This window comes from Mirounga leonina, unplaced genomic scaffold, assembly GCF_011800145.1.
Source record: "Mirounga leonina isolate KUSES-001 unplaced genomic scaffold, KU_Mleo_1.0 Mir_224, whole genome shotgun sequence".
Taxonomy (NCBI): domain Eukaryota; kingdom Metazoa; phylum Chordata; class Mammalia; order Carnivora; family Phocidae; genus Mirounga; species Mirounga leonina.
The window spans coordinates 15,978,335-15,990,588 of NW_023270615.1; the positions used below are offsets into that span (position 1 = coordinate 15,978,335).

Consider the following 12,254-nt stretch of genomic DNA (forward strand, 5'->3'; position numbering starts at 1 on the left):
TCTCTGCGCGGGGTCTCTGTGTGGGTCTGTCAGAGGTCTCTGCGCGGGGTCTCTCGGCGTAGGGCTTTCCCTCTCTGGCCTTGCACCGTCTGGCAGGAGAAGGGCAAAGGGACTTGCTCCTTCCTGATTCTGGCTGTTCCACCAGCATCCCGTCCGTGGCACTTCTCCCGACAGGAGCGTGGGGTGCACGTCTGGTTCCCCAGCTGCAGGACTCACCTGCTGGTGCCCCTGGGAGGACCTAGCAGCAGCCAGGCTCAGGCACCCTGCTTTGGGCCACCCTCTCCTGAGCTCCCGAGGGCCCAGGGCGCTCTCTGTCCTGGTCCTGCCTCCCCCGGGTCCTGGTTGCAGTGTCAGTGCTGGGCACACCCCGGGGGCCTAGAGGCAGGACCTGGCTCCAGAGAGAAGCTGCGGCAGAGCAGGCCTGCGCCCACTCCGCCCTGCACCCTGGGTCCCCTCCCACATGTGGGGTCCTGATGGCATGGGGGCAGGGCCATGCCTGCTGCCATCTGGATCGGGGGTCCCTCCTGGAGCAGGACTCTCCCCCACGCGAGCGATGTGTGGGGGCCCCGGAGGATGATGTTGGGCTGGGAACAGGCATGCAGGGGGCCCCTCCTGGCCTGCACCCTCATTCTGGACAGGTCCGTTCCAGCCGGGTGTGGGACAAACTCTATCTGATGACCTCCTCCCCCTTCGACTCTGGGGTAATCAAGACTGGGAGCCGGGCAAGACTTGCTACATGACCCGGGCCAGTCCCTTGGCCTTGGAGTCCCCACCAGTCCCCTGGGAGCTGTCCTTGGGCCACACAAGTAAGTAAAGGTCACAGACTACAAGTCTGTCCCGAGGCCCCCAATCCCGTGCAATCTTATCAAATTGTGCAGAAATTAAGCTTCCCTGCCCGAAGGCCTTGCTGCCTCTGGGCGCCTGACCCTCTGTGTGGGAGCCTCAGGGGGCTTCTTTCCACCTGGGCCCGGCAGCTGGAGTGGGGTGGAGGCCCTGCGGCCACGGGGCCTCTACCTTGTCTCCACTGGGCCTGTAGGTGACAGTGGGACACCACGGGTCCTCGGTCGTCACACCAGGTATGGGCACACCATGTCACTCTGCCTCCTTCCTGGAGTCCCACCCTAGGTGGTGTCCCCCTGCCTCCCAGCCACACCCCTGCTCCATCCCCCAGAAGGGGAAGGGGTTGCTGGTGGGCAGGGCCCTTCACTCGTCTGGGGCAGGGCAGACTGGTCCACAGTGGCCTCTGTGCTCCCCACCTGCACACCCTCAGAGCCGTGAGCTCCTCCCTTGCTGCTCCAGAGCATGAGAACCGGGGGTGACACTGAGCTAAGAGGGGCTCCCGGGTGATGTCAACCCAGCTTCATCGGGGAGAGAAGGGTTCCTGGGGTAGCTGTGCCCTACTCCCCCAGGAGATGGGGAGCAGGATTTCTCCCACCTCTGCACTGAGGGCCAACCTTGCGCCTCCAAACTCCGCGCCCCACTCGGACATAGGACTCTGTCTTCCACACGTCCCGGAGCCCGAGGGGGATTTCTGCCTCTGCAGACCCTCCCTACAGCCACACAAGTTCAAGGTAGAGAGAAAGCAGGAGAGGATGGGCGGAGCCAGATCCTGGCCTTGGTCTTGTTCATCTTGTCACGGAAACCGAAGGCGTGTGAGGGAGGGGGTGGGGGTGCACCACACGGTCCCCCTCCCTCCAAGGCCCCATGCCTTCTGGAAGCCAAAGCAAGCACTCGGGGAGAGCAGACCTTGATCCTTCTCTTCCCCCGAACAGGGCACAGACAGAGGCCAGCATCTCTCATGAGAAAGAAACATTTATTTTGGGGAAACAATAAAAATTGTGGTATGAAGAAGCCATTAGCACACAAAGGATGTGCTAACATGAGAAGCAATAGACTTTCTTTGCATGTACTCAATTTCTTGAAGGAAAACTCTGCTATCAGGAAAGGTGTGAGAAGCACACTCTGCCTGATGGGATGAAACACATTTTTGAAGACTGCATGTTGGATAATGCTGAACATGACCTGAGACACCTGCCACCATCGGCCTGTGCTGGCTGGGTCTGCCTGGGGACCCCAGGTCCCTGGGTAGGTCTTCCTGCCTGCTGTTCCTCTCTTTGGTCCACTCGCTCTTCTTAGGGCAGCTATGGCCCTTGGGGGTGGCTTGCTGACTGGAGGCTCTCTCTCTCACCACTCTCCTCTGGTTCGGGGAGGAGAGAACCCCGTGGCAACAGGAATGCCCACGTACTGGGGCCTGCAATTCCTTGCGCTGATTTATCTCTGAGGCACGAATTCCTTGGTGAAATCCCAATTTCTTCACCAGGACTTGTCCCACTGCTGTCACAATCGTCTGAGCTTCAACAGCCTTGCCATCTGTAGCTGCTCTGCTTCTGGCTGGTACCTGGGCAAGGGCTGCTGCGGGCTTGCCTTTTTGAAGGGTACCTTCCAGTCCTTTGCTTTTTTTATTGAGATTAAGGTACTGCAGAAAGTTCCTCATCCTTTTTCTAAAGTGGCTTTCTGGAAAAATCTGTCCCTTTTCTGGCACGAGCTGGAGGTATTTGCTCCCAAGGCTCTCTCCTGTTCCTCTGACCTTGGGAGGGTGTCCTGTCCCACTAGCTTGGGAAGCCCTGATTCCCAATGGTTCTGCAGACTCTTCTTCATGCTTTTCTGGTTTGGGACTCTTCTGGTCCTCTCTCTCATTATTGGAGTCCCTCTCCCTCTGGCTCTCACATGGTTCCTCAACTTTTGGTACACTGGGCTCCTGATGCCCCTCACTGCAGGGGCTAAGGTCATGTGGCACCGGGGAAGCTGGTGTGTCTCCATTGTCATGTTCCCTCTGGGAACAGGGTGACTTGTGAGTGGTCAAGATGTCTTCAGCAAGGACAGCATTAGTGTGAAGGTCTTTCAGGAGCACATTGGTGTCACAGTCCTGGACAGGCACGCCAGAGGCAAAGTCTGGAAGGAGGATGTCACTGGGAGAATCTTGAAGAAGCACACCAGTGGTATGGCCTTGAGGCTGGTTCCCTGACTCTACCTTCTCTTGGAGCTCAAACTTACTAGCCTTTGTTTTAAGGCTTGGCTCCTTTGTATCTTGGGCTGTAGGTGGTGAGGGACTTTTACTAGTGCTTGGAGATCCTGATCTCCTCAGATCCACATAAATGGTTTGGTTATTGGCCAGCACACTGGGTCTTAAGATGACTTTCCAAGCAGGGGCCTTCTCAGCCTCCATTGCCTCCATGGACCCTTCAGCCCTTGGAGATTGGGACCTGAAGTTCATCTCTAGTATTGCTACCTTGTTTGGTGAGGCATGACCCCCACTCTCCTCCTTTAGCTCATTCCTGGCCATTGCTAAACTTTGGCTTGGATCCAGGTTGTCTTTCTTGGCCCCCATAACAGTCTTGCTCTGCAGGGTTCTGTTTATGAGGCTGAGTGTGGAGGTCTGAGAAGGTGATCTGCCCTTCTGTCCTGATAAAGAGGTCTCTGAGGACTCATGGGGGCCATCATCAGGTGAGGTCCCTCCCAGGCCCTGTTGGATTTCCTCCCATGCAGGTGAGGGAAAAGGCAGGGGAGTAGGAACAGACTCTTCTGTTATCCCCTCTCCTCCTGAATGAGGCTGAGGAGGTTTTCCCAAGAACCTGTAGAACTTGGCTTTCGAGTGGGCCCCAGATACAAAGGGGGCTGAGCAGGGAAAGGGGGACTGGGAATAGGGCAAGCGTTGAGCTTCACATAGCTCCAGATCTATGGGCTCAGAGGCTTGGACAGGTAGGTCCCACCTATGCCTCACCCGAAACCTTATGATGTGTGCTTCCAGCTTCTGCTGAGTATGAGGACTAAGGAAGAACAGCTCATGGGAGGTGTTTACGTAGGGTTTCCGATCCTTCAAGGGTGCTAGATTTCTGATTTCTGTGTGAGGGTGAAACTTGGGCAAAGCATGGTTGGCCACAAACCAGGATCGACGCACACTCACAGGGATCAAACCCTGATTGATCTGTTCCAATTTCCTGAGCAAATGAACCTTTAAGATTTTTTCTAGATGTTTCTTATCTGGGCCTCCCGCAAAGTATTTTCCTGGGTCACTCTTCAAGGTGCTTATCAAGGGTCTTACTAACTCCTTCTCAGAGTTGGTTCCTAGAACCTTCACTGGGTACCTGGCTGAGACCCTGGAGAGATCTCTTGGCGTCCTCTTCAGACATTGCCGTAGACCCTTACTAAAGTTCTTCTCTAGTTGGAATCTTGCTTGACCCTTCCTATGGGAACTTCTAGGGTACCTGGACCTGGTCCTCTGTGTAACCTGGCTGCTTTTGCCTTTAAACACAAAGGGCCTTGAGAGCCCCTGCTCTCCCTGTGCCTGACTCACCCGTGGGAATTCATCCTGAGACCACATCAGTTCCAGAGACAGTTGAATCCTGTGGGGCAGGCTACCTTGCTGTTTATCCCTGCTGAGCCTCCTTCGAAGGTGTTGCTTCTGGATATTAAAGATGATAAAGTCCCCGTGAAAAGTGGTAACTGACCTGTGGGCGTGGGAGGCCTGGTTGTCCTCTGGAAGCTTGGGAGGGACTTGGCTAAAGGATTTTGGAGGCCTTTTCACCATAGCGGGTAAAGTCTTCCCCCTTTCTTGTTGCTTCGGCAACAAGGGCTGTTCTACATGTTGAATTTGAGTTGGGATGAAGACTTGTGTCTTTTTTTGGGATGTAGGGCAAGATACCCCACCGGTCCTCCTCTGGGATGGGAGAGAAGGTGGTCTGATTGGGACAGAAGGAGGAAGGTGGGCCTGGGACTGGGGCAAGGTTAGCATCGAGGGTTGGGGTTGGATCCCAAGGTGGAGCAAGGGTGGGGCGTGGGAAAACTGTGAAGATATTTGATCCTGAATTAGAACTGGCAAGCACTTAGAGATTCCATTGAATAAAACAGAGGGAATCTGTAGTTGAGAAGAGTGAGTAGAGACCAAGGCAGTGGCCACCAAGGACTCACTGTGCAGAGAGGGGAGACCCCAGAAGAGCTGGCTGCATTTCTGTTGCAAGTGGTCTTCCAAGACCTTGGGGGATGAGAACAGCTGAGGACCGGCCAGCGGCTCTGGTTCGTCTTTCATGTTCCAGAAGGATTGCGGGGTAGTGGTGTTCTGCTCAGCACCCAGCAACTTCCACATAGTCCCCAAAGAGCCCACGTGGTCATCTGGGTACCACTGTTTGACAACTGACCCACCTTTTTCTTTCTCTTTGCAAATCTTCAGTTCTACCCTTTTAGTGATTGATATCTCAAGCAGCTTCTGGACATCTGGATTGACAAATGAGGGGTTATGAGTCTCTATATGCCTGTCTGTAAGGCCACCCCAGAGCGAGGTCTCTGGTGCATGGCAGGACACATGTTCTTGCTGGCGCTTGTGCTGTAATGAGCTAGGCAAGAACAAGGACTTGGTACATTCCCACCACCAGTAAAAGGATAAAATGGGGTAGCTTGCATGGCCAAGGCCTGAGATGGTTGGAAGGAGAGATGCCAAATAGGAGTTACCTGGGAGTAACCTCTTTCTGACTGTGTCAGAAAGTGGGATTTCCTTTAAGTTAGTTTGGTCTTTTTGAGGTTCTGCTGGCTGGGTGGAGGCCAGAGGTAGAGGGCGTCCTGTCAGAGGAGCGGGGGAAGGTGATGGGGCCATGGTGGGAGCATCTTCCATAGGCTCCCTGCATGGCTGATGGGCTCCAGCAGGCACTCCTCTGTGCACCTGCCCAGGGGCTGCTTGCTGTAAGAGCTGAAAGCGCCTCTGGTCAGAGAACCTCTCCAGGTGGCTGTGGGAGACAAGAGATGTGAGCCGAAGCCAGGAGCAGGGGGGGCCAGAAGGGTGGGCCCCACGGCCCTCCGCGCCCCCACACCCACTTCACAATGCTCCTGCTGTCCCTCATCCCAGGGCTTTAGCCACACTGTCCCCGTGGCTCCTCCCAGACCCCCAGAACAGCCCCAGGGTGCCTGTAGCCCTGGGCTCGCACCATAGACTCTGGGAGGAGCACCCTGGAGAGAAGGGGGAAGGTTCTTTACCTTTGCAGAAGGGAAGCTAGGCTATGAACCTCTTCCAGTTCTTGCAGGCAATCTCTGCAAGCTGGAAACAGAAGACTGCGTCACAGCTGAAGGCGGGGGCCCAGGGGTCTTATAGGAGGCTGAGTACAATGTCCCTTTAGGGAAGACCTTTGGGGGATTAGACTCAGGAGCCCCAAACATCAGTGTCCAAGGCCACGTGCCCGCACAGTGATAGCAAGGCTCATGATGGGGATCGCTTCCCCATTCATGACCTTTTGGGGGAGAAATGACCGGGTCGCCTCACAGAGAAATCTGAGCAAAGCTGGGCAACTTGTCCACAGTTGAAGCTGGAGGTCCCACCTCCCAGGCCAGGCCCTGGGGCCCCTGCTGGGCGACACCTGTTTCCAACCCCTCGGGGCTTCATTCTGGCCCAGAATCTGGGAAGCGTCCGGGTTCCGCTCTCCCTCCCAGGAGCCCCTCCCCCCCAGGAGCCCCTCCCCGCTCCTAAGAGCCCCTCCCCCTCCCAGGGCTCTGTTTCCTGAGGGATGGGCTCAGGCCCTGGTGTCTTGGAGACGGTGGGGCTGGGCCCCCAGAGCAGGGGGGTCGGTGTAACTGGGGTGTGCAGGGCTGAGTGGTAGATGCTCACTTTTTAGAGTCCGCCTTTTCTTCTTATTTCTGTTGTTCCTTCTCCGTGGCTCCTCCTGATGCTGAGATGAGAGAACACGGGGAGGCTGGGACCCCACCCCCAGCAGCAGATGTTCACTGCTCATGAACAATGGGACCTCCTACATTTAACTAAGGGGGGGGGGCTGTGGTTTTCTTTCGTTTTACTCATTTCCTTTTCAAGATGGATAAAAATGTTTTCAGTTTTCCTTCTTTGAAGAATGTACAGAAGGATTTTCTATGTGAGAAATTTCTTTGTCACTGTTCCTCTGCTCAAGAAACACACATATTCCCAGACCTGTGGGCGCATCTGAGCTCCTTCACGTAGGACCCCACTTCCCGAGGCCAGAGCCCCACTCCAGCTGCTGCTCGGGGCCTCCTGGGCTCAGTACTGCCCTCGATTCACCTGAGACACCTGCCCCGGGAAGGTGGGTGGTGAACCAGTGCCTAGGGGCCTGACCTCTGCTAGAGAACGGCTTAACTGCCGGTCCTCGGCCACTGGTCACTGTGTTTGGGACATTGTCCTGGAGCCCTCCACCACACCTGGACTCCTGGCCTGAGATCTTTGGGTAGAAATCCTTGTGCCCCTCTAATCCCTGCCTAGTCTGGCTTATCCCTGGATGGATGGTGTTCTATTCTTTCCTGAGAATACATGTTCTATTCTTTCCCATCTCTCCATTAATTCAGAAAAATGGAAATAGTAATAGAAGATAGAATCATACTCTGCTGGGTCTGGGTCAAAGGTTCCTTACCTTCCTGATGTTTCTGTGTTTCTTGTATGGTGGTAAGGATGGATTAGTCTTGAAGTAGGAGAGTAATAGGAAGAAGAGCCCCAGTCCACACAGGAAGGCAAAGATGGTTTCAATTGCCCAGCAAGTGTGACTGGAGCTCAGCCAATCATTAGTAATGAAGTTCTGAGTTAAGAGATAATTCTCCATCTCTTTCCTCTGAAAACCAAAAGATGTGGACCGCACTGCTGCCCTCAGGCAACTGAGCACTGGGCGTATACTTGCAGACCTAAAACCCAGGGCCGCATCACAGAGCTATAGTTTTGTCACAAAGGAGGGAGGGGACAGAAGAGAAGCAAGCTGGACCACAGCCCCTCCCCCCACTCCCTGCAGCTCCATCCCTCCACCTTCCCAGGCCTCCAAGTTCCTCCCCTTAGCAGACACCGATCTCTTCTCTGTATCCATGAATCTGAGTTTTGTTTTGTTTTTTCGATTCCACATATAAGTGAAAACATATAGTATTTGTCTTTCTCATTTTATTTAACACATTATTCTCAAGGTTATCCGTGTTATCACAACGGTCAAGATTTCATTATCTTTTTATGGCTGAATAGTATTCTAGTGTGTGAGTGTGTGTGACATCTTTATCCATTCACCCCAATATATATGGGTCATTTAAGGCCGATGTTTTCTTATTGATTTTCTGTGTGGATGACCTATCCATTGATGTAAATGGGGTGTTGAAGTCCTATACTATTATTTATTGTTGTCCAGTTCCCTCTTTAGGTCTGTAAATATTTACTTTATATATTTTGGTGCTTCTAAGGTGGGTCAATATATTTTTGTAAGTGTTATACCTTCTTGCTGGATTGCCCTTTTATCATTACGTAATGCTCTTCTTTGTGTTCTGTTACGGTCTTTGTTTTGAAGTCTCTTTTTTCTGATGAGAGTGCGACTACACCAACTTTCTTTTTGTTTCTATGGCACATCTTTGTCTGTCCTTTCACATTTAGTCTGAGCGTGTCCTTGTTTCTGCGGTGAGTCTTTTATAGGCAGTGGATAGAAAGAGACTTTGTTTTTATCCATCCCACCACTCCATATCTTTTGGTTGGAGAATTTAGTCCATTTACATTAGGTAATTATGGATAGGTATGTCCTATTGCCACTTTGTTTTCTTCCTGGCTCTTTTTTGTAGTTGCTTCTCTGTTCCTTTTTTCTTTTTCTCTCTTCCCTTGTGGTGTGATACCTTTCTTTAGTGTTATGTTTGGATTCCCCTCTCATTTTATTTTATATATTTACCACAAGTTTTTTTTTTCCCCCTGTGGTTACCACGAGGGTCACATATAGCCCCATATGTTTGTAACAGTCTGTTTCATGTTGCCAGTAACTTAAATGTGAACATATTTCAAAATGCTGTGTATTTATTTCTTTCCCCACATGTTTAATGTTTTTGATGTCACATTGACCTTTTTATTTTATAAATCCTTTTTTAAAAAGATTTTATTTATTTTTTGACAGAGAGACAGTGAGAGAGGGAACACAAGCAAGGGGAGTGCGAGAAGGAGAAGCAGGCTTCCCGCTGAGCAGGGATTGATGCACGGCTCGATCCCAGGACTCTGGGATCATGACCTAAGCTGAAGGCAGATACTTAACCAACTGAGCCACCCAGGTGCCCCTGTTTTATAAATCTTTTAACTAATTATTGTAGTTTCAGTTAATTTTACTATTTTTGTCCTCATACTAGCTTTATAAGTGATTTATCCACTACCTTTGCTGTACATATACTGAATATTACTTTTGCCATTAAGATTTTATTTTTATATATTTTCTTGTTAATTATGCCATTTCTTTTTAGTTTAAATAAGTCCCTTAAACATCTCTTATAAGGCCAGTTTAGTGGTAATCAACTCCTTTAGTTGCTTATTTGGAAAATTCTTAATCTCCCTATTAATTCTGAATGATAACCTTGCTGGGTAGAGTGTTCTTGGTTGGAAGTTTTTCTTTTTGTACTTTGGAAAGAAAGGCAGATTGCAGTCAGCCAGCATTTCTTTCTCTTTTTTTTTTTTAAAGATTTATTTATTTGGCGGGGGGGAGATGAGAGAGAGAGAAACCCAAGCAGGCTGAGCACAGGACCCAACACAGGACTCGAGCTCACAACCCTGAGACCATGACCTGAGCAGTAACCAAGAGTCGGACACTTAACTGACTGTGCCACTGAGGTGCCCCTCTTTCTGCACTTTGAATATGTCATGCTACTCTCTTCTGGCCTGCGAAATTTGTGCTGAAAAATCTGCTGATAGCCTAATGGATACATTTCCCTGTACATAATAAATTGCTTTTCTTTTGCTGCTTTTTATATTCTCCATCTTCAACTTTTGACATTCAAATTATAGTGTATCTTGATGTTGGTCTCTTTGAGGTTTTTTTTTTTTTTTTTGAAACTCCCTTTGCTTCCCAGACCTGGATGTGTGTTTTCTTCTCCAAGTTAGGAAAGTTTTCAGCCATTATTTCTTCAAATACGTTTTCTGCATCTTTCTCCTCTCCCTTAGAGTCCTCTTTAATTGAACATTATTCTGCTTGGTGTTGTCACATAAGTTTCTGAAGTTATCTTTAATCCTAAATTCATTTTTCTTTTTGCTGCTCTGTCTGAGTGAATTTCAGTGCTTTGTCTTCCACCTCACAGACCTTATCTTCTGTTTCATCCAATCTAATGTTGAACCCCTTTAGTGTACTTTTCAATTTAATTATTGTATTGTTCATCTCTGTCACTTCTGGTTGGTATTTTCTCATACTTCCTGTTTCTGGTGAAATTCTCACTGTGTTCATCCATTCTTCTCCCAAGTTCCATGGGCATCTTTATGACCAACAAATTGAATTCATTACATGTAGATTACTTATCTGCATATCATTAAGGTTTTTCTGAAGTTTTGTCTTATCTTATTTGGAACATATTTCTATTTCCTCATTTTGCTTAACTTTCTGCATTTCTATATATTTGGCAAAACAACTACTTCTTTTAGTGTTGAAAAGTTGCCATGTGTAGGAGATGAACTTTCTCGCTCACCCTTGTCCTAGTTCTTGGTTGTTGCCTAACCTTTGTGATTGTCTAAACAGTCTGGTTTATTTTTGATATGTCCGCATTGTTGAGGGTGTGCCAAGACCTGTCAATGTTCCAAGGAGAGGAATCTAGTTTAACACTTAGTTTTAGGGCTGATTGGAAGTCAGACTCTCAGGCAGAAGCTTTTAAAGTATGCAAATATATATAGTCCTGTGGGGTGACAATTGTAAACTCAGCTGGACTCCAGATTGGGAGATCGGGAGGTGTCCCTGGGTGACAGTTTCAAAAATCAGGGCTCCAGATAAGTGTATGAGCTCTTTTCTGGGAGATTTGGTAGAGCTGTAGTGAGGCCAAGGGAGTGCATAAGGATGGTTTCTCTCTGCTTACATTCCCTGGGAGCGCTTCTGTAGCCTCTAGATGTCTGGGAGACCTGAAGCTTGTCCCTCAGGTTGAAGCTCCAAGGTAAGTAAATAGGCCTTTTTCACAGGAAGACTGGGGTTGTGTTTCTGACTGCTGTCTGTGCAGTGCCCTGGAGGTATTGGCCTGCCAAGAAGTGTCTTTGCATTTGTTACAGTTCCTTGGAGCTCAGGAATGCCAGCCCCCTTGGCCACCAGAGCCAGGCAGACAGGGGGCATCCCCAATGTGATTTGAGCATGTCTACTGGCTTTAGCAGGGCAGCTGGTATGTATAGGGGTCAAGGGATGCTCTCTGGCTTCAGAAAGAAAACAGGAAAATGCCTTGACTGCATGTACTCCTGGATTTCAGCAATGCTGCAAGAGAGTGCCCTGTCCCAGGCCCCAGGTTGGGGGCAGGAAAATGCCCTGACTGTTCACACTAGCCTGCCCTGGCCAGGGAGTGAAGAATTGCTGCTACTACCTGCTCTCTCTAGCCCCAGCAAGGCAGTGGGCAGTGCTGTGACTGCTTGCCCCCACCCTTCTCAGTGAGGCAGCAGGAAGGTGCTGTGTCTTAGTGTGCCTACCTGTGCAAGCAGGATAGGTGGAAAGCACACAAATGGTGTCTACCAGAGCCTTTGTCTCCAGAGAAACCCCTGACTCTCCCCTGCTCCTCAGGCAGATACCCTCAGATGCACAAATGAATTTTCTTGCCATACTGTCTAGGCACTTTAAAAGTTGGTGCTTTTGGACAGGATCCCAGGGTGAGTGAGACCGAACATGAGCTCTTTAGAAGGACAATCTCAGTTTCTTATAGTACTTTGAATCCCTCATCCCTCTTGTTTTTCTAACAAGGCATCTTTGGGGAGCTCATCTCTCTGGTGCAGATCCCAAGGGTGGGACTGCACCAACCCCTTACTCTTCCAGAAGAAGCACCAGACTGGTGAAACCTCTCCCTATTGTGTGTTGGAGCTCTGGGAGTTGAGTATTTTGTGAAGACCACATCTCTGCCTCTCCTACCTGTCTCTATGAGGTTCTTTTATCCTTTGGTTGTCATCCAGATTTCAGATCTTTTTCACAGGGAAATGATCTATACATAGCTATAAATTGAATATGTCTATGGGAGGAGATGAGTTCAGGATTTTCCTTTGCCGCCATCTTGAATCCCTTTCCAGAATACATTTATATAGTGTTTTACCAGACAAGATAGTCCATTTCCATACTACTTATTGAGCATCTAACAGGTGTATTATGTAATGGATTTTTCCTAAGGTAATTGCTCAAATCTATGAAATGATATTACTTTTACTCTTCTTGACCTGTTTTAACCTTTAAACCTCTCTGAGTCCTGAATGCATGTTGCATTTCTTTCTAAGATCCTGGGAGGTGTGCCCATTTTAAATCCTTTCT

General features: G+C 49.8%; 1 protein-coding gene across 1 annotated transcript in view; it reads right to left on the reverse strand.

Annotated features, from left to right (window-relative positions):
• The window catches only part of LOC118026227 (spermatogenesis-associated protein 31E1-like), a 7,178-nt gene extending 804 nt beyond the window's left edge, over positions 1–6,374 (reverse strand). Inside the window, exon 1 of the mRNA XM_035028974.1 lies at positions 2,246–6,374. Within this exon, the coding sequence (XP_034884865.1) occupies positions 2,246–5,665 (3,420 nt within the window). The 5' untranslated portion in view covers positions 5,666–6,374. The remainder of the gene's footprint in view (positions 1–2,245) is intronic.
• Positions 6,375–12,254: the final 5,880 nt, after the last annotated feature.